Genomic DNA, 23,813 nt, shown 5'->3' with positions numbered 1-23,813 from the left:
CCTGACCAGGCGGTGGCGCAGTGGATAGAGCCTCAGACTGGGATGCGGAGGACCCAGGTTCAAGACCTCAAGGTCACCAGCTTGAGTGCAGGATCATCTGGTTTGAGCAAAGCTCACCAGCTTGGACCCAAGCTCGCTGGCTCGAGCAAGGGGTTACTCGGTCTGCTGAAGGCCCGCGGTCAAGGCACATATGAGAAAGCAATCAATGAACAACTAACGTGTCGCAACAAATACTAATGATTGATGCTTCTCATCTCTCTTCGTTTCTGTCTGTCTGTCCCTATCTATCCCTCTCTCTGTCTCTGGTTAAAAAACAAAACAAAACAAAACAAAAATATCTCTCAAACTGGCTTAATAACATTTTTTCTAATTTCTAACATTACTGGACTTGGCATTGTGATCTTGAATAAACATACAGAAGTTTAGAGATGAGTAGAAGAGAATGGCATTTGAGATTAAGGATACCTGGGTTCCAATCCAGGTTCTACTTTTAACTGGCAAAGACTTTGGAAAGCCACTTTCTGAGTTACTTTCTATGCTTCTGTGTAAATATAAAATGAGAAAAATAGCAGGTTCTTAACAAGTTGCAGTTGTCACTGTTGTCTAGGTTGCCTTTTGAATGATTAAACAATCTGCCTCCATTGGATATTTAAGACAATTTATGTATGTTCAGAAAAATGTAGGTTCAAGGTGATAGAGATAGGGGAAAAGTAGGTTCTAAATGCCAGGCTCTTTGACTTTATTTTGTGGGACTGGAGAGCAACATAATTTTATGAGATAAGGAATTAATATCCTGAATATTTAGAGAACTCCTTAAACTCAACAACAAAAAAAAACAAAGCCTGACTCAAAAATGGCAAAGGACTCAAACATACATTTCTATAAAGCTTTACAAATGACCAAGAAGTACATGAGAAGACACTCAAACACCACTAATTGTTAGGAAGATGGAAATCAAAACTAAATGAGATACTACGTCATACCCACTAGGATAGCGAATATATAAATAAACAAATAAAAACCCAGAAAACAAGTGCTGGCAAGAACATAGGGAAATGAGAGCCCTTACGCAGTGTTACTGGGAATGTGAAATGGCACAGCCATTGAGGAGAACAGTAGAGAATTTCCTCAAAAAATTAAAAATAAAATTGCCATATAAAACAGCAATTCCACTTTGGGTATAAGCCCAAAGGAACTTAAATCAGAGTCTCAAAGAGACATCTGAATACCTATGTTCACAGTAGCATTGTTCACAACAGATAAAATGTAGAAGCAGTGCAAGAGTCTATCAATAAATGAATGGATAAGAAAATTTGCTGAATACATACAATGGAATATTCAGCCTTGAATAAGAAATTCTGACATATGCTACAAAATGTGTACCATGAGGACATGCTAAGTGACATTAACCAGTCATAAAAAAATAAAACAAAACACTGTAAACACTGTATGACTCCACTTACATGAAGTATAGCTGTATAACTTTAAAATGGTTACAATGATAAATGTTATGTGTTGTTTTACCATGATAAAAAAAGGAAAATAAAAAAGTTCACTGATGGGATCTTTCTGAAATACATTATTCCAGAAAATACTGATGGGTAATGTTAGGGTTTTTATATCTTTATAGTATGGCTATTAAAATGATTTAGGATAAGACTAACCAACTAACCCAGATTTTTTTTCTTTTGCAATTAAATAATTATGCAACTTATTGCTTAATGTCTTTCTCAAACGACTAGAATTTCAGCTCCATGAGGTTGGGGACCTTCTTCTAACTTGTTCAACTGTACTACATTATATATCTAGTATATAACACCTAGTTTTGTATATCATAGGTACTTTATCATAGCTATTTTGAAAAGTAAATCTGGTATCAATGCAAAGGATGTATTTCAGTATGTAGGAGAAAGACACTAAAGGAAGAAAATAAATTAGTAAATAAGTTTTTCAATAGGCAAGAAGAGGCCATGAAGGCCCCTAATAAGACAAGTGAGAATAAAATAAAGATAGGCAAGTTCAATCAATACAATTTAACTACCAAACAAATATGAGAAGTGAAGAAGTAAATATTCCAAACTTTTCAACCTCATACAACTGTATAAAAAAGCACAGTAACTATAATAAATTTTAGAAAAGTAATAGCATATTTGGATTGGGAGAGAGGAAGTGAGTTAGATTTAAACATGATGAATTTGACACTGCCTACAGGGACATATAAATGGATATATCCTTCAAGGTGGGCCTAAAGCTCAAGAAAGAGAAAGTGGTACTACATTAAGGAAACAAACAGTATATGTGGACCTCATATACTGAATAAAAGAGAACATAGAACAAAGCCCTAGAGAATAAAGCATAATTTAGTTACTATATATTCATTTAAGGTTTTGATCTAAACCTAATGATGACATCTTTATCAAGTAGACAGCATTAACTCCATTTTTCAGATAAGTAAAATAAAATTCAAATCAAAGACAGTAACCTGATTAATCCTGAAAGCTAAAGAAAGCTACTGAAAAATTCTATGTAGGAAAATAGCATGTAAATTTTTTGTCAGAAAATTAATTTAGGTGAAAACTGTAAAGATGGTTTTAAAATATATAACAATCATGCCTGACCAGGTAGTGGTGCAGTGGATAGAGCGTTCGCCTAGGATTATGAGGACCCAAGTTTGAAACCCCAAGGTCACCAGCTTAAGCACAGGCTCATCTGGCTTGAGTACAGGGTCACTGGCTTGAGCGTGGGATCATAGACATGACCTCATGGTCACTGGCTTAACGCCCAAAGTTGCTGGCTTGAGCCCAAGGTCATTGGCTCAGCTGGAGCCCCCTGGTCAAGGCACATATGAGAAAGCAATGAAAAAAATAAAAAAAAATAAAGCAATGAATGAACAAGTTGATGCTTTTCATCTGAGTCCCTTCCTGTCTCTTGCTCTAAAAATAATAATAATAAATTATACTATATATAAAACAATCAAGGAGAGCGGTGACAAAACCCAAACTAAAGTAGTGCTGCTAGCAGAAGGAAAAGACATGAAGGATACATACAAGGTGGAATACACAAAATATATAAAAGATAAAACAGATTGGACTTGCCAGAGACTGGCTACTAGAGTTATTAAGCAGGCAGAGTAAATAAACTCAAGTAAATGGTGGTGTCACTTACAGAAAAAGAGAATTGACAATTAGCTTTCCCAGGATTAAGTTACTTAAAAATAAGGATAAAATTTTTCATTTTTATACTTAACAAAAGTATTTTTCCTTTCCGACTTTTCAACTGTAAGTTAATTGAGAAGAACTAAAATTTATTACATCTTCTTAACTTTCTAAATCTCACTAACTAACCCAAAACGCTTTTCCCTGGGTGTATGTTTTATTTCCTCACCTGTTTGAGATCTTTTTAAATGTCATCTTCTTAGCGAAGATCCTGACCACTCTATTTCAAGTGTCTCCACTCTCTCTATTCCCTTCCCTGGCTTTAGTTTTCTCCATAGACTGTATCCCCAAATTTGTATTTTATTTATCACTAGAAGAACAAAGCTCTCTGCATAGAGTTTTTTTGTCTTCCCCAACCCTTTTCCACTGCTTCACCCCGGTATCTACACCAGTCCTGGAGCTTGAAAAGAACCTAATACTTAAATGGACAGATGGATGGATGAAAATAATTATTCAGTATTTTCTGAAAAAGTAAGTACCCTTATCACCAGGCCTTTATATAAACATGTTTTTTTCAAAAAAGCTTTTTGTTTCTTTTCTCACACATCAGATAGCCTTCAGTCTGATAAGAACAATATGTAGGGCTCTCTGAATTGAGCAGATATTTAACACTTCTATAAGATTTAGGTGCCAGTCTCAGAACTGTGGTCAACAGGGGAGTAGTTTCCTTGCCTAGAATTTACAATAACATCCCTAACAATCTTTTTAGTAAGGGCACATGATATAAGCTAATGATACATAAAATATACAAAATATGCAAAGTTAAATTACACATGCACAATATATACAACATATTGAAATCAAAGTACACATGTGATGTTTTGAGAAGATCAAGGAAATAAAGAAAAGCAGTTAATTTATTCTCCAGAAAACTAATACCCAAAACTTACTAGCTTAAAAAAAAAGTTGAGAGAAACTTTCACATATGTAATTAATTCAAGCCCTCTTTTCTCCTCTAAACTTGATGTAATTTAGTATAGGGGTCTGAATTTCTGAAAGACCAAGTTGTCAAGAATCGCAAACCTTGATTAGCTATTCTTTTCTTGCTTTCCACTTAACATTAACTCATTAACAGTCTGCTAAAGTCTCACAATCTCATGAAATATATCAGGAGTGGGGGCACAGGGAGTTTTCATGGTTGTTTTGGAGTGATTTTTTTCCACTGGAAATAATATCTATATTTTAATATTTGATAAATATTTGATAATTAAATGTAGTAAATTTTAGTGCAACTTTTAAAAAAGATCTTTGGCATCAATGGGCTGGTCTCTGACCAAAAAAGAGGTTAACAGTAAGAGAGGAAAGAGAAATAAGGGGAAAATCTCTGCTTTCAATAAAATACACATTAAAATAACATTTGTTAAAATGGGCTTTTTTTAATATTTATTTTAGAGAAGTGGGGGAGGAGCAGGAAGCTTCAACTCCCATATGTGCCTTAACTGGGCAGGTCTTGAATTTCAAAATGGCAACCTAAGTGTTCCAGGTTGACACTTTAACCACTGTATCACCACAGGTCAGGCCAAAATGATTTTCATTATAATGAAATAAATTTGATTTGCAGTTTCAAGATCTACTAAACTCATATTTAAAGATAAACACATGAACATACTCTAAAGCTAAACACAAATTATTTCTGATTTATCCCTGGCAGTTTCTTTCATTAATTTCACAGCAAGTTCCAAGACGCAAAGAAAAAGCCAGGCGACCTTCAGTAGATGTCTATTCCCTGGTCTGAATAACTAATATGAAGAAATAGTTTAATATACAATGGAATTTATAAAGACACAAAAAATAAAAGTGAAGTATTCATTAATCAAATAATAAATAGCCTTTGAGGCATAAAAAGTCATTTAATAAGACTGCCCTCTCTGTTGGAGGCTGACTCCCAGTATCAACAGAAAGGATGCTGGAAACAACAGTATGTGGCAAATGTGGAAACTATGGAAAATCTAGGGACATCTGACCTGTCTTAGGTGGAGCATACTGGAAAACAAGGTGCTGTCACATAAGACAGCGAAGTTGAGATACTCTGGAAAACCTCATGTGATGAACTCATAAGATTTAGAGTACAGAAACTAGAGACAACAGAGTTCTATAACTGAGAAGACAACTAACTGCTGGCCTCAATTATGATACTTCTATTCTTCAGGACTATTATAAACCACTCTAGATCATTTCTCTTCTTTTTCTCTCTTTTTTTTTTATTTCTCTTCTTTTTGATTCCTTATTCCCCAAATAAATCCCAAAGCAGTTGAGGTAGTATAGTATTAGTGACAAAGAGCTCAGACTTGGAAGCTACAATACTTATGTCTGAATCCTGTGCCACTCATTAGTGTGACTATGAATAAGTTGACCCTTCACTGCTGTAGTTTGTATAGTAACTAGACCTAAGTCCCTTACAGGGTTGCTACAGGGATTAAATGAGTTTGAAAAAGTGCTTAGAACAGCATCTTGAACAGCATAAATTTTAACAATGACACAAATTATGGCAATGATACACTATCAAAACTAAACATTATTAAAACTCTCCTCAAATAAATATATAAATAAATAAAAATAGTATGAGTCACTATTTTTCATGTTTAAAAACTTGAACTTGCCTGACCAGGCAGTGGTGCAGTGGATAGAGCGTCCACATGAGACGCTGAGAACCCAGGTTCAAAACCTGGAGGTCTCCTGCTTATGTGTAGGCTCATCCAGCTTGAGTGTGGGGTTGCTGGCTTGAGCATGGGATCATAGACTCGACCCCATGGTCCCTGGCTTGAGCCCAATGGTCGCTGGCTTGAGCAAGGGGTCGCTCGCTCTACTTAAGCCCCCTGGGCAAGGCGCATATGTGAAAGTAATCAGTGCACAACTAAGGTGCCACAACTATGAGTTGATGCTTCTTATCTCTCTCCCTTTCTGTCTCTAAAAAAAAAAAAAAAGAAAGAAACTTGAACTCATATAATGCTCCAAATAATTCAAGAAAAAATATTTTTATTCCAATTTTACAAATAGGTTCTAGAGAAAAACTAGAAACTTACTGGACTAAGTAACCCAACTAGAAAGTAGTCCAGTATGAACATATACAACAGGCTGATTGTAAATCCTCTAATTTGCTCTGCTCTGCAAAACTATTTTCTTATAAAAGATTTTTAAAAAACTTTTGCAGCAGTTACTAGAAGTTAAACTCTGGGAAAAAAATACACTAAAATCTAGTCAAATAGTAAAAATATTAAAAATCATTTAATACATAAAATATAACTTATATAATATATAAAATCACTTTTACATAAAAATAACTTAAAATATTAGAGATAAAGTAAAAATTTGGTGAAGGAAAAATATATTAATGATAGCAGCTGTCCTTCATTCATTTTCCCATGTACTAGGCATTTATCTGAACATTTAATATGTATGATCTCACTTAATCCTAGGAAATAATTACTCCTGTGATCTCGTTCTATGAATGAGGAATTTGGAGGTATTCAATAACTTAACAGAAGTCATACAGCTGAAGAGAGGCAGAGTCTGACATTCAATTCCAGGTCTGTCTGATGCCAAAGCCTATTCCTTTAACCACTGTTCATGCTGCTCAAAGGTTACACAAATTTTACTGAGCTCATGTACTAAAAACTAAAATTTTCAATATAATATGTGGAAGAGCACTCAAAAATAAAAACAATGTTGCCTGACCAGGCGGTGGTACAGTGGATAGTGCATCTGACTGGGATATGGAGGACTCAGGTTTGAAACCCGAGGTCACTGGCTTGAGTGTAGGATCATAGACATGACCACATGGTTGCTGGCTTGAGGCCAAAGGTCACTGGCTTAAATCCCAAGGTTGCTGGCTTGAACCCAAGGTTGCTGGCTTGAGCAAGGAGTCACTTACTCTGCTGTCGCTCCCACATCAAGGCACATATGAGAAAGCAATCAATGAACAAGCAATGAACGAACAACTAAGATGCTGCAACAAAGAATTGATGCTTCCCATCTCCGTCCCTTCCTGTCTGTCTGTCCCTATCTCTGACTCTGTCTCTGTCAAAAAAAAGTAAAAAATAAAAACAATGCTGTTTATTAGTTCTCTAGACTAACATACATAGACATATACAGCAAAGTTCACACATTGTCAGGATTACTCCTTAGTTAAGTAGTGTACCCTGGAGTCTTAGAACCAGAAGGCAAGAAACACTTTTTAAAACTTTTCTGAAACATAAAATTGATTTTCAAAATATGATTCCTAAATACTGTGTATGGACGTATATATGTACACAGACACACACATATATACACACACATACACATATATATAAATCATGTCAGCGAGCTAAAAGAAAATTGTATTTTTCACTATTTCAAGATATGTTATTTCCCTATCCAGCCCACCTAAAGTAGTATAAATTAATCTAAGTCAGATTATTCTGATTATTGCTTTTTATTGACAGTAACATTCTGGAGTAATAGAGTGATACAATGGGTTTAAATGCAGTAAGTAAGTAGTTCAAGATGCACAAGTAAATGATATTTTAGGCACTGATTACAAGTTCTTTAAAAGGTTCATAAATATAATGCCTACGAATCAAAATTTTGGAAAATTCCAGAACTCAAAGAAGCTAAAAAATATCACTATAGTTCTACCATTCAGGAGCATTCACTACACACACACACACACACACACACACACACACACACACACACACAGTTCTACCTTTTTTCTTTAGGGGATTTTTATTGTTTTGTTTTACAAAGTTGTGGTCATATTATATACATTTATAATTTTGTGTGACTTGTTCCTTCACTAGGCATATGATCAGATTCTCAAGTTTATAAAATTTTCTGGGACATTATATTTAACAATGCATATTATTTAAGAAGAATATATCACAGTTGACTAACAAACCAATTCTCTATTATTCCACCTTTGTGTACATCTATTAGAAGTGTGCAAGAACACATTTTACTATTCTTCTACAACTATTATTTTTGTGATAAAGACAGAGAGGGAGACAGAGGAACAGAGAGGGACAGACAGACAGGAAGGGAGAGAGATGAGAAGCATCAATTCTTTGTTGCAGCTCTGTAGTCTCCTTAGTTGTTCACTGATGGCTTCCTCGTATGTGCCTTGACCTGGGGGCTACAGCAGTGCGAGTGACCCCTTCCTCAAGCCAATGACCATGGGGTCAAGCCAGCAACCTTTGGGCTCAAGCCAGTGACCATGGGGTCATGTCTATGATCCCACGATCAAGCCAGAGACCCCACACTCAAGCCAGATGAGCCCACACTGAAACTGGAAACATCAAGGTTTCGAACCTGGGTCCTCCACATCCCAGTTCAATGCTATATCCACTGCACCACCGCCTGGTTAGGTCACAACTATTTATACATACTAAAAAGTGTAAGTTTAAAAAAAATCGTTGCATTTAATGTTTTGAGTTATTAATGTTTAGTTTGAGAGTTACTAATCAACACAGGTTTCTCTGTATTTGTTAGTTTTTATATTTCCTCTTACTGCTTTCACCTACTTACCTTTTGAAATCTTTGTGATTCTTAGCAATTGATATGACACCTTTATAAAAAGTAGTAAGCCTTGGTCCTATTTACTGAAAATTTTTTCCCAGTTTGTTACTTGCCCTTCTAATGTTTTTCCCCCCCTGTAAATTCTATGAAATCTAAATGCTGACATAATGAAATTTATTTTTATTTTAATTTCTTACATACATAATAAACTCTGGCTATCTTCCACCATCTAGAAATATATATAATATTAATTTATATTTTCAATAGTGTTAATAGCTTAGGCTTAATCTTTTCTTTAAAGAGATGTTATGCTTTAAAATTATATCTTCTTTTATTTCAAAAGTTCTTTCATTTCAAAGGTTAAAAAAAGAAAAAATGCAATGTAGCTTTTTTTCTTACATTTCTTTCTTTTTTTTTTTTTTAACTGAGAGGCTGGGAGGCGGAGACAGACTCCTATATGCGCCCTGACCAGGATCCACCCAGAAAACCCCCTACCTGGAGATGCTCTGCTCATCTGGGCTGCTGCTCCATTGCATGGCAACTGAGCAATTTTAGTGCCTGAGAGGAGGCCATGGAGACATCCTCAGCACCCAGGGCCAACTTTGCTTACTATGGCTGTGGGAAGGGAAGGAGAGCAAGTGTGGAGAAGCAGATGGCTGCTTCTCCTGTGTGCCTTAACCAGGAATTGAACCCGGGACTTCTACATGCCAGGCTGACGCTCTACCACTGAGCCAACCAGCCAGGACCAAACAACACAGTTTAAAGATCAAAAGTCCATGTTCCCTCAAATTCTTTTCTATCCACACACAAACAAAACTATATAAGAAAAAGTGCCCTTTCATCTTACTAAGGCAGATCACCTTCTTCCCTCATAACCTCTCAGCTCCTCCCTGGGAGAATGCTAGATATGGAATATATTAATACTAATTTTGAATGTCCAAGAAGAGATATAGTATATTCATCTAAGATTACCAGATTTATTTAATTACAGAATTCTTTATGCAAGTAATGACAGTTCAAAGACCTAGTAATTTCTGAAACTCTATTTTTGAAATGCTAGCTTAGCTTAATCACTTCAGACAACCTAAAACTGTAATGTTTTTGTTAAAACAAAGTACTCATATCAAATATTTTTTAAAAAGAAAAACTTACTTGGGATATACTGGCTCATAAAGGTACTTGTCTCCTCTTGTAGATGTAATATGAAAAAACAAGATGTAGCCATTTGCTGTCTGAAAGATAAATTTTATTTACCATGAATTCAAAAATAAGGCTATGATTGTAACCCTATATTTTAATTTTATATATTCTTACTTTGAAAACAGTTCACTCTTAAGAATCCTCTTTTGAAGAAATATAGTCTAATAATATAAATTTTAAAAAATACTTCATTTTATTATAATTCATCTTGTTTAATAACTCACAAAAAGGGTTTTATATTTTCAAAATATTTCATACACGTCACAGAAATCAAGTTTATATTATACTGTAGACTAGTTTCTAAAATAATTGTATTCTAGAATAATAGACTATTTTGCAAAATATACAGAACTTCTGGAACTCTCCAATAATATTGCAAATATTTTCCCCAATTTTTAAAGCAACAAGGTCCCCAAATAGTAACAGTATGAGATGAAATTCCTGACTCAAAGTTTGTATAGTACAACTTCAGAATAACATAGTTACATATATCAAAATCAATTAACTGACCTGACTTACTATATAATACATTATGACACAGAAGAAAAACAGAGTAAATCTTCAGTTTCCAAAATGTGAACATCAGTTTATTTCTCTAGGTTAACAAAATGCTTTAAAAATATAAATTGTGGTGGGGAAGGGGGAGGAAGGGGTGTAAGGGAGGTGGTGGGGGGAGGGGAGGAGCACAAAGAAAACCAGATAGAAGGTGATGGAAGACAAATTGACTTGGGGTGATGGGTATGCAACATAATCAAATGTCAAAATAACCTGGAGATGTTTTCTCTGAACCTATGTACCCTGATTGATCAATGTCACCCTATTAAAATTAATTTTAAAAAAAGAGAAACAAAAATATAAATTGTATTAAAACAGTGTAATTATATAATCATAGCACACATTTGTGACTTGTGAAGCTCAAATAACCATTTTACATTTATATAAATATAGAAAATACTTGATATCTGTTTCTAACCAAACATTTTTGGGCATAACACAGAGTGAAGTGGCAAATGTTTTGCCTATACTACTTTATACGAATACTGAATTCTTACCATTTTAGAAGCAGATAGACTTTTTGCTGAAAGTAGAACCAAAGAAAACTGAAAAACACTATTCAAGGTTTCAAATTTCTTACCAGTACTGGCTTTCTGTTTTTTGCCAGAGAAAACTATTTATTTAATAAAACCAGGGGGGGTTTTTTGTTGTTGTTTTTGTGACAGAGACAGAGAGAGGGACAAATAGGGACAGACAGACAGGAAGAGAAAAAGATGAGAAGCATCAATTCTTCGTTGCAGCACCTTAGTTGTTCATTGATTGCTTTCTCATATGTGCCTTGACCGTGTGGCTACAGCAGAGCGAGTGACCCCTTGCTCAAACTAGTAACCTTGGGCTCAAGCTGGTGAGCCTTGCTCAAACCAGATAAGTGCACACTCAAACCGGCAACCTCGGGGTTTCAAACCTGGGTCCTCTGCATCCCAGTCCAACACTATCCACTGCGCCACCGCCTCATCAGGCTCAGGTTGTTTTTTAATAAGCTATAAAATTTACTATTTCATAACGTATTCCAAAACACTAGTTCAACATATTGGGATACAAAAGAAAACAAACTAAGATTCTTTCATTTGCAATTTTATATTTCTCTAATGTGGAGAATATGAGATCAAAAGAAAATGAATTCAATCAAATCATAATGTTTCAAAGACATCATGACCCCTATCCAGATTAGCGACTACTTAAAATTTGTAAAATCTATTGTTACCTTACATAGATAGGCTAGAAAAGTAAAATAATATGGCCTAGTACTTAGACGAATAGCATACAAATGCTGTCTGGCATATCAGTCACTCAAGGTCAAAAGTTCAACATTTCAGAATATCAAATGCTAATAATATACCCAGAATTTTAGCAGGTGCTTAGAATACTACAATGCCAGGGAAAATATAACATCATTTTGCACCAGCATTTATAAATTTTATATACAAGTATACTAAATGACATTACAAATAAATGCCTTTAACTGTGTTTGTATTCTGTATCAATCATCTTTACTAAGTCATTTTTTAAATGACAAGACTTCATGCCCCTTTCTTTTTTTATTTCCTTGACTTAGGGTCGGTCATTGATAGATAAATAAGGATAAAGGCTATGAAGATGATAAAAGAAGGAAATCACTACTTAAATAAGGGATAGAACAGACAGACTTGTCTGTATTAATGTCACTGGAAGAAAGAGAACTAAAAAACTACAAACAATATTTTAAAAGGACATTAATAATTCACCAAAAATTTAGTCAGAGAGGTACTAAATATTAAAGTTTAACATCATTTTTCAATTGCAAATCTAATAATGGAGATTTGAGAAACCATGCAGCACCTCTCAGCTAAGTCCACATTTTAAGTGGTGGCTGATGATATTATTAATTGGTTGTCTGTATTTTGCTTTGTTTAGGCATTTGGGAAGTTTTCCCTGGCTACCCCAAATTAAATTATTTTATGACTGATGCATGACACATATGCTCTAAATAGTAATTTCCTCTAAACAGAAAAAACTTAAATCCAGCTGTGTCACAAGGCAAATCAACTGTTGAATACAACAAAAGCCTAACTTATAGGCAGCAGTCCCAGGACCTTCCTCTACCATTATCCAGTGTTTCTACTGCACATGAATTCACTACACACACTTCAGAATCCCCATTTATAGTGTATTTCTTCCTCACATACGCTTTTTATTATGAAGAATAGAACAGATTTATGCACCTGACTCCAATGACCTAAATGATACATCACAAAGATTTCTATAATTTATGAGATAAGTATTTAATTTAATTTTATATATTTTTTAGATTTTATTTATTCATTTTTATTGGAGAGAGAGAGAGAGAAGGAGAGAGAGAGAGAGAGAGAGAGAGAAGAGGGGAGGAGCAGGAAGCATCAACTCCCATATGTACCTTGACCAGGCAAGCCCAGGGTTTCGAACCGGCGACCTCAGTGTTCCAGGTCGACACTTGATCCACTGCGCCACCACAGGTCAGGCAAGATAAGTATTTAATTTTAAAATGGATCTTCTACTAGTGGGAGTGTTTGTAGGCATCATGGCACTGAGCTATGGGCTCTTCATCTGCCTTCTGTTCTGCGGATGCCCATGGCTGTGCCACCCCGAGAACCTCATGCATGATGAGGCCTACCACATTGTGGTGGAGTGTCAAGAGGCTCAGCTAGTGGTCACTGTCAGCAAAAACCTTTTTGGTACTGGGAAGTTAAAAAGATAAAAAATCAAAAAAATAAAAAATAAAAAAAATAAAATGGATCTTCTATCCCAAATACTGCCAAGTCAGACTTCAAATAAGGCTGAAATAACAAACTGGCACTCTGAAATCCCCTACACTGGCTAGTAAATGGTGTTTTCAGGGTTTAGCTTTATTTCATTATAGTTGTTCAAATATATAAAATGAATCACCTCAAATCACACAACAAAGATAATGATTTAACATTTTTGTATAATCTTTCAGACTTTGCATATCCACAAACATGAATATATTTAAATGGAAATAATAAAACAGTTGTATATCACACATGCTCTCAAAAACCGGTGATGAATATGTTTTGACATGAATAAATACTCATCAAAAGTCTGACCTGTGGTGGTGCAGTGGATAAAGCGTTGACCTGGAACACTGAGGTCACTGATTCAAAACGCTGGGCTTGCCCACTCAAGGCACCTACAGGAAGCAACTACTATGAGTTGATGTGTCCTGTTTCACTTTCCCTTCTCTCTCTCCCTCTCCTCTCTAAAAATCAATAAATCTAAAAATATAAATACTCATCAAAAATTATTATTCCTAATACTATTTATTATGCTGTTTTATACCAGAGCACTAATTAAAAATTTTAAAAAGGCTATCCCTTCTACATTGCATTCTGTTGCATCTTTTCAACAAACTGTGCTGGAACAACTGGTATCAATATGCAAAAATTGAACTTGGATCCATACTTAGCACCATATATAAAAATTCAGTCAAAATATATCACAAGCCCTGGCCGGTTGGCTAAGCAGTAGAGCGTCGGTCTGGCGTGTGGAAGTCTCAGGTTCGATTCCCAGCCAGGGCACACAGGAGAAGCGCCTATCTGCTTCTCTCCCCACCCCCCTTCTCCTCTCCTTCCTCTCTATCTCTCTCTTCCCCTCCCACAGCCAAGGTTCCAAAGGAGCTAAGTTGGTGGGGCACTGAGGATGGCTCCATGGCCTCTGCCTCAGGTGCTGGAATGGCTCCTGTTGCAGAGCAGCAACGCCCCAGATGGGCAGAGCACTGACCCCTGGTGAGCATGCCGGGTGGATCCCCAGTCAGGCGCATGCAGGAGTCTGTCTGCCACTCCCCACTTCTCACTTTGGAAAAATTTTAAAAAAAAAACAAAACCCTAAAATCCTATAACTTCTAGAAGAAAACACAGGAAGAAGATAGAAACCATTAGAGATCAAACTGATGAATTGGATTTCATCAAAATTAAGTACTTTGTTCATTCAAAAAATAGTGTTAAGAGACTGAAAAGCCAAGTGATACATATTAGTAGAAATTCTTTGTAACGCATATATGTAATAAGGGAACTATATCCAAAATACATTAGGATTCTAGAAACCGAACAATAAGAAAGCAAAGAACGCAATAAATAAAATGGGCAAATAATCTTTATCACAGATACTTTATCACAGAAGACACAAGAGCAAATAAACAAATGAAAGATGTTAACAGTCATTAGAGAAATTAAAATTAAAACTATAATAAGACACCACTACATACCATTACAATGACTAAAATTAAAAAGTATACCATACTGTATGTTGGCAAATAAAAATGAGAATTCTCATACACTGCTTATAGGCATTTAAAATGGTACAACTTTGAAAATAGTTTAGCATTTCCTTAAAAAGTTCAACATGCATCTATCTTAAGAATTAGCTGTTCCACTCTTTACCCAAGAGAAATGGAAAAATGTATGTCCATATAAGAATTCATACATGAATGTTCACAGAAGTTTTGGAATAGCCAAAAACTAGAAACACCACAAATAACCATAAACAAATGAATAGATAAACCACTTGTGATATATCCATAAGATAGAATACTACCCAGAATGAACTACTAATTCATGACAACGTGCATGAAACTCAAAATAATTGTGCTGAGTGAAAGAAACCAGAAAATATGAGTAAATATTATATGATTCCATTTATATAAAACTCTATAAAATGCAATCTAATCTGTAGCGAGAGAAAGCAAGCCACGGGTTGGCTTTGGAGGGAGATGGAACATAGCACCAGAGAGGAATTACAAAAAGGTGCAAAGAAACTTGTGCAGATGACAGATACATTCACTATCTTGATTGTATCAATGGTTTCAAAACTTACCAAATGGTACACTTCAAATACGTGCAGTTTACTGTACATTAATTATACTTCAATAAAGCTATTTAGAAAAAGAAATGGAAGTGATGGTTGGGCTTGTAGTGGAAACTTTTACTCACTTAAAAAACATATATCATCACATAAAAAGGCCTCATCTAGCCTCCTGGAGAATAAGAGGTAACAAAGAAATCCAGAGTGGAGAGCTCCAGCCAGTCCCCAATATTGACTGAAGGCTCCTTGGACCATCAAGCACAGTGGAGCTATCAGATTATGATAGTGGAGCCACATCAGTTACTGCAGTGAGATCAAAAGAACTGTTTAACTAAACCCAGAGTAAATCACAGGATGAGAGTAAACAAATGGATTTTTTAGAGCCCTTAACTGAGATGTGAAAACAATGGTTCAATAAATAATAAACGTGGAAAATAACAATCCTAACAAAAATAGTATAATTTAAGGAAAGGTTAAGGATGTCAAGTTACGAAGACAAGAGCAAAATTCAAAGAGACCCAGGAGAATCACACAATAATCACTTCCAAACAGTTTTGTTACACAAAGATGAAAGGAAAAAAAATGAGATGAATGGATACTGTGTAAGTAAGTACTGCACTGATCCAACTTACTATATTACATTCCATTAGAATACTCTGCGCTCAGCTGTCATTTGGTGACACAGTATTAACATGCTAGGAGGAAAAAAATCACAATGAAACAACAGGAATTCTGACAACTTTCCCTTATTTCCCCCCAAATTACATTCTAATTCCTGTTACAGTCACTCTCAGATTGCAGCAGAGCAGACTACACTTCCATTTAGCTGTATGTGAAGAGGAATATTAAAGGTAGCAGTGGGAAATAGAGCTGAAATGGCAGGTTGGAAACAGATCACAGAGACCCTGAATACTAGGCTAAACAATTTAGAACACATGTTGTGTGTACAACAGGAAGCCAATGAAAAAGGTTTAAAAATCAGAATAAGAACTATGACTTAAGTATGAAAAATTAAGATGCATTTCAAGTGGAGAAAAAAACTAGCTAATAGTTTTGAGTTCTAAGCAATTTAGATAAAATATATGGTCTACCGGAAAGTTCTGTCCGTTTTTGGAATAAAACAAAATACAAATTTTTCTTACCATCAACAAATTTTATTAAATAATATAATTGCCATTATTATTAATGATTTCTCACCAGCGTGAGGGCAATTTGTATATCCCATTTTTGAAAAATGTTTTATCTTTTGATGCGAAAAATTGAACTAGTGCTTGTTTGATATCTTCTTCATTTTTGAATTTTTTGCCCTTCAAAAAATTTTGTAAGGACAAAAACAAGTGATAGTCGGAGGGTGCTAAGTCCGGGGAATATGGTGAATGCAACAGAATTTCCCAGCCTAGTTCTGCAATTTTTTGACAAGTCCCCAAAGCAGCGTATGGCCTGGCATTATCAGGATGCAGTATGATGTTCTTCCTATTGAACATCACCGGCCTCTTTTCTTGGACTGCTGTCTTTAAATTATCCAGTTGCTGACAATACTTCTCCGAATTGAGCTTTTCGTTCGGTTTTATTTAGTGACATTTTATTTTATTTTTTTTCTCTTCTCTTCTTTTTTTTTTTTTCTCCACAGAGACAGAGAGTCAGAGAGAGGGATAGACAGGGACAGACAGACAGGAACGGAGAGAGATGAAAAGCATCAATCATCAGTTTTTCGTTGTCGTTGCAACACCTTAGTTGTTCATTGATTGCTTTCTCATATGTGCCTTGACCGCAGGCCTTCAGCAGACTGAGTAACCCCTTGCTCGAGCCAGCGACCTTGGGTTCAAGCTGGTGAGCTTTCGCTCAAGCTGGCGACCTCGGGGTCTTGAACCCGGGTCTTCCGCATCCCAGTCCGACACTCTATCCACTGCGCCACCGCCCGGTCAGGCTTTTCGTTCGGTTTTAAAAGCTCATAATGTATTGGTCCTCGAATGTCCCACCATATACACAACATTCTCTTATTCAAAGTTAAATTTGGTTTAGAGGTGGAAGGGCTAGGTATTCCGGGTTCACAATATGCCCTTTTCCTTATGGTGTTTTCATAGGTAATCCACTTTTCATCCCCAGTTATCATCCGGTTCAAGAAGGGCTCGATTTTGTTCCGAGCAAGCAGAGATGTGCATATGACTACTTGATCATCCGAATTCTTCTGACTTAATTCATGTGGCACCCATCTTGAGTATTTCCACACCAATTCTATCTTCCGAATATGGTCCGAAATGGTTTGCTGAGCTGAATTAAGCCTTTCTGCGATCTCCTATTTGTCAGAAAATGATCTTGCTCCAACATGGTCTTAACAACATCGTCATCGATCAAAGATGGTCGCCCAGAACGTGGCTTATCAGAAAGGTTGAAATAACCTGTTTCGAATTTTTCGAACCATCTTCTGCACGTCCTATCAGGAACTGTACCTTCACCAAACACTTTCAATAAATTTCTACATGCTTCTGTAGCATTTCTTCCTTGTTGAAATTCATAAAAATTACAGTGGCGTAAATGAACTTTATCAGTAGCCATGGGTACACTATCGCTTCACACATAAGACTAACGTGAATCAACTTTGTTTTAGTTAATTTGAAACGTCAGTATGTATACATTAAGTGATAAAAACAGAGAGGCACACATGCGCCAAATAAACGTGCTTACGTGTCGAAACTTGTGATAGAAACGGACAGAACTTTCCGGTAGACCTGATATAAAAAGTCCTCTACTAAGGTCATGGTAATGAGAATAAAGAGGATGATGGTCAACAACAGACAAGACATAGCAACATAATGGTGACATTAGATGGGAATGCAGAATCAAAGGACTCCAGAGTGTTTCCCTATTATAAGCAAGGTAACAATAAAAATACTTACACATATACCTAAATATACTGGTGCTACTATTTGTCAGATACAGATCTAGAAATGAGACAGTACTTAAAACTAACTTTAATGAGTCTTATGCCCTGATATCTATTCATTGTCTGAAATTTAGAAAATTGGGCCCTGGCCAGTTGGCTCAGTGGTAGAGCATCGGCCCGGCATGTGGAAATCCCCGGGTTCGATTCCCGACCAGGGCACACAGGAGAAGCACCCATCTGCTTCTCCACCCTTCCCCCTCTCCTTTCCAACCCTCTCTTCCCCTCCTACAGCCAAGGCTTCATTGGAGCAAAGTTGGTCTGGGCACTGAGGATGGCTCCATGGCCTCCGCCTCAGGCACTAGAATGGCTCCAGTTGCAATGGAGCAATGCCCCTAATGGGCAGAGCATCGCCCCCTGCTGGGCATGCCGGGTGGATCCTGGTTGGGCGCATACAGGATTCTATCTCTCTGCCTCCCTGCTTCTCACTTCAGAAAAATACAAAAATACAAAAATCAAAAATAAAATTTAGAGGGAGATGACGTCAGAGTAATGGCGGGGTAGGAAGCGATACCGATAAATCTCCCCCAAAACTCAACAAGATCTTCAACCAGAAACAGAAAAACCTATACTTGGAGCTTCCAGATGCTTCGCAATACACCCAAAGGTATGATTGAGTGAAAAATTGGCTAAATATATAACCAAACCCTGAAGGAATTAGGGAGTAAGAAATGCTCCGCCTTCCTCACTAACCTAAACAGGGCGGCTTTCTCTGGTAACTGTGAATATAGAAACTGAGGCGGGCAAAGGGGGTGAATACATCCAGGCCGCGAAACAAACGGCCGAACCAGGCTGTGGCACGGAGATCCAAGCCGAGGAAAATCTGATCCTGTGGCAACCCGGGCAATACAAGCTAACACTCGCGCCAAACCCAAACAAAGAAAGACAAGCGGCGCGGCCATTTTACCCAGTCTCCTGGCTGGTGCGCAGTTAGTGGGCGAGAGATTTCTTCCTAGGCCCCGGGAGTCAGTGCCCGTGTTGCCTCACGGAGAGGCAGGGTCAGAGGCCTTTCTGTGGGCCGAGGGCAGAGTCTCTGGGCAGCCCCAGCGCCCTGGGAAAGCCACGCACGGGAGGGAGTGAGAACTAATTCCAATGGTGGAGATTTTCCTTGCCGAGGGTGTTTCACTCAAGAGGGAAAGCGGCCGGCCTCATATCCTGGTTTGCGCGCGCAGATAAGGAGTGAGCGATTCCTCCAAGTGCCTCGGCAGTGCGCACCCGTGTTATCACACAGAGGAGCAGAGTCAGGGGCCTTTGTGTGGGCCAAAGCGGAATCTCGGGCCGCCCCAGCGCCTTGCAAAAGCTGCGCACGGGGACGGAGCGAGACTCAATTCCAACGCTGCAACTTTTCCCTGCGGTTGGGGGTTTCACTCAGAGCGTGAGACTGCTGGCCGGATATCCTGGTCTGCGCGCGCAGCCAGTGAGTGAGAGTTTCCTCCAAGCGCCCCGGAAGTGGGCACCCGCTTGTGTTACCGGACAGAGTGGCAGAGCCAGAGGTCTTTGAATGGCCGGAAAGCCCACCTGATTATGCTAGCAGCTCTGACTGACTGAGCCTTACCCAGAGCCCTGTGCTGAGTGGAAATAGAGTGGGGAGTTGCCAGCTCTTTGAGCCTCTTACTATCCAGGCAGAGGCAGCAGCAACCCCATAGCTGGATTATCAGGCTGCTAATTGAGGAAGGAAAGACTAGGAGAAAGGCTCTAGGAACACGGACTCTCTCACTGTCGGAGCCTATAAATGTTAATAGCCTAGACTGCCAACGAGACTAAAGCACAATACATGACATTGCCATAGAGACTTATCAACTGCAAACCTCCACCTGAGCGTGGCAAAGGGGCAAAACCCGGGGTACAGAGTCACCGACCAGGAAGAGGGAGAGAAAAGAAAAAGCAAGAAGATAACCTCTCAAAATCAAGAATAATCTGCAGACTTTATAACCTATCCCATTTTATTATATTTGTTCGTTTGTTTCTCTTATCTTCATTCTTGATACTTTTTTTTTCCTCCTCCAATTTGGCCGATTAACTCTCTACCGGTCTTACTCTCTCCTCTCCTTGAACTACACTACCCATAAGTGTTACATCTCCCATTATCTTTTCTCTTCTCTTCCTTTCTCTCTATGAGGGTTGCACTCCAAAACCCTTAACTCTCTCTCTCTCTCTCCTTTCTTTCTTCTTCTTTTAGTGGTTCCCTCTTTTTTTTCTCTCTCTCTCTTTCTTTTCTCCCTCTATATTAGTTTCTTCCTTTCTCCTTTACATCTCCTCTCACTCAAACCTCAATAACAAACAAATTATCTTATCTGGGACTCAAACTTATGTTTGTGGCATTCTGGGGGGTTTTTACTTCACCTTTTTAACTCACTAGCAGTGCTCCCATCCCTGGCTCTCCATATTATCTAGTTCTTGTTCCACTAAATACAATAGTAATTTTTTAATTTGTCCCCCCGTTTTTCCGTTTTCCTCTTAATCCTCTCATCATAACTCTTAGACAACCAACACCTAAAAGCAAATCATTTTATTCTTGACCCAAATTTTTTCCTTATTTGCTTTTTGTGGGTCCAAACACTCTTTTTTTTTTTTTCTTTTTTTCTTCTTTTTTTTTTTTTTTTTTGCCCCTTTATTACTTTTCCCCAATTCAGGCCCTCCATCACAGGCATTGTTTGTTATAATTCACAGTCCACCACAAGATTTTATCAAGAAAGAGGGGAGAGGAGAGGAGAGGAAAAAAGGAGGGGGGGAATAATTTCCTTTTTTTTTTTTTTAATTTTTATTTTATTTTATTTTTCTTTATTACATTATTAGTTTTTTTTAAAAAAACAACTTTTTTCGATTTTTTTTTATTATTTTTTTAAACTTTTTATTCTTTATTAAATCTCATTAATACTATCAACAAAACCACCCTCAGATGCCATTAAGGAAGAGAAAATCGAATATCATGGATACAAAAGAAAGAGAGGTAACACAGCTAGATGAGGAAAAATCTATGGAGAAAAAATTTAATATATTGGAAACCTTGGAGCTAAATGACAGAGAACTCAAGATAGAAATCCTAAAAATCCTCCGAGATATACAAGAAAACACAGAAAGGCAATTTAGGGAGCTCAGAAAACAACTCAATGAACACAAAGAATATATGTCCAAGGAAATTGAAACTATAAAAACAAATCAAACAGAGATGAAAAACTCAATTCACGAGCTGAAAAACGAAGTAACAAGCTTAGCTAATAGAATAGGCCATATAGAAGAGAGGATTAGTGAAATAGAAGACAAGCAACTTGAGGCACAACAGAGAGAAGAAGAAAGAGACTCAAAAATTAAAAAAAATGAGATAGCCCTACAAGAATTATCTGACTCCATCAAAAAGAATAACATAAGAATAATAGGTATATCAGAGGGAGAAGAGAGAGAAAATGGAATGGAGAACATACTCAAACAAATAATAGATGAGAACTTCCCAAGCCTGTGGAAAGAACTAAAGCCTCAAGTTCAAGAAGCAAACAGAACTCCAAGTTTTCTTAACCCCAACAAACCTACTCCAAGGCATATCATAATGAAATTGACACAAACCAACAGCAAAGAAAAAATTCTCAAGGCAGCCAGGGAAAAGAAGAATACAACATATAAAGGAAGGCCCATTAGATTATCATCAGATTTCTCAGCAGAAACTCTACAAGCTAGAAGAGAATGGACCCCAATATTTAAAGTCCTGAAAGAGAGGAACTTTCAGCCACGAATACTATACCCATCAAAGCTATCCTTCAAATATGAAGGAGAAATAAAAACATTCACAGATACAGAAAAGATGAGGGAATTTATCATCAGAAAACCCCCACTCCAGGAATTACTAAAGGGGGTTCTCCAATCAGATACAAAGAACAAAAAAAAAAACAGAGCCACAAGTAAAAGCTCCAAGAAGAACACAATAAAACCAAATTTAAACTGTGACAACAACAAAAAGAAAGGGGGAGAAGATGGAGATTAACAGTAGCAAAGGACGATGGAGTGCAAAAGTACTCACAAAATAGTTCGCTACAATGAACAGGGTAGGGACCCTTTTCATTATTCAAAGGTAACCACCATTGAAAAAACCACCACAGAAGCACATGAGATAAAAAAGATAGCAACAGTGGAAAGATGTATGGAATACAACCAAATAAAAACAAAAGATAGAAAAACAAAAGAGAAGGATCAAACAAGACACAAAACTAACAGAAAGCAAGATATAAAATGGCAATAGGGAACCCACAAGTATCAATAATTACACTAAATGTAAACGGATTAAACTCACCAATAAAAAGGCACAGAGTAGCAGAATGGATTAAAAAAGAAAATCCAACTGTATGCTGCCTACAGGAAACTCATCTAAGTAACAAGGATAAAAACAAATTCAAAGTGAAAGGCTGGAAAACAATACTCCAAGCAAATAACATCCAAAAAAAGAGCAGGTGTAGCAATACTCATATCGGATAATGCTGACTACAAGACAGGAAAAGTACTCAGAGACAAAAATGGCCATTTCATAATGGCTAAGGGGACACTGAATCAAGAAGACATAACAATTCTTAATATATATGCACCAAACCAAGGAGCACCAAAATATATAAGACAGCTACTTATTGATCTTAAAACAAAAACTGACAAAAACACAATCATACTTGGAGACCTCAATACACCGCTGACGGCTCTAGATCGGTCATCCAAACAGAGAATCAACAAAGACATAGTGGCCTTAAACAAAACACTAGAGCACCTGGATATGATAGACATCTACAGGACATTTCATCCCAAAGTGACTGAGTATACATTTTTCTCCAGTGTACATGGATCATTCTCAAGAATTGACCATATGTTGGGCCACAAAAACAACATCAGCAAATTCAGAAAAATTGAAGTTGTACCAAGCATATTTTCTGATCATAAAGCCTTGAAACTAGAATTCAACTGCAAAAAAGAGGAAAAAAATCCCACAAAAATGTGGAAACTAAACAACATACTTTTAAAAAATGAATGGGTCAAAGAAGAAATAAGTGCAGAGATCAAAAGATATATACAGACTAATGAAAATGACAATACGACATATCAGAATCTATGGGATGCAGCAAAAGCAGTGATAAGAGGGAAGTTCATATCACTTCAGGCATATATGAACAAACAAGAGAGAGCCCAAGTGAACCACTTAACTTCCCACCTTAAGGAACTAGAAAAAGAAGAACAAAGACAACCCAAAACCAGCCGAAGAAAGGAGATAATAAAAATCAGAGCAGAAATAAATGAATTAGAGAACAGAAAAACTATAGAAAAAATTAATAGAACAAGGAGCTGGTTCTTTGAAAAGATCAACAAAATTGACAAACCCTTGGCAAGACTTATCAAGGAAAAAAGAGAAAGAACTCATATAAACAAAATCCAAAATGAAAGAGGAGAAATCACCACGGACACCGTAGATATACAAAGAATTATTGTAGAATACTATGAAAAACTTTATGCCACTAAATTCAACAACCTAGAAGAAATGGATAAATTCCTAGAAAAATACAACCTTCCTAGACTGAGTCAAGAAGAAGCAGAAAGCCTAAACA

General features: G+C 36.9%; 1 protein-coding gene across 3 annotated transcripts in view; it reads right to left on the bottom strand.

The window, feature by feature from the left end:
• Window positions 1–23,813, bottom strand: part of RIC1 (RIC1 homolog, RAB6A GEF complex partner 1) — a 169,166-nt gene that overhangs the window by 82,458 nt on the left and 62,895 nt on the right. For all 3 annotated transcript variants that reach the window (XM_066368094.1, XM_066368093.1, XM_066368095.1), the window contains exon 3: window positions 9,864–9,943. In XM_066368094.1, coding sequence (XP_066224191.1) covers window positions 9,864–9,943 — 80 coding nt within the window. The remainder of the gene's footprint in view (window positions 1–9,863; window positions 9,944–23,813) is intronic.

The sequence above is a fragment of the Saccopteryx leptura genome, chromosome 2 (assembly GCF_036850995.1).
Source record: "Saccopteryx leptura isolate mSacLep1 chromosome 2, mSacLep1_pri_phased_curated, whole genome shotgun sequence".
Classification (NCBI taxonomy): Eukaryota; Metazoa; Chordata; class Mammalia; order Chiroptera; family Emballonuridae; genus Saccopteryx; species Saccopteryx leptura.
Note: the sequence above shows the minus strand (reverse complement) of the source record. Positions and strands in the feature narration are given on the sequence as shown.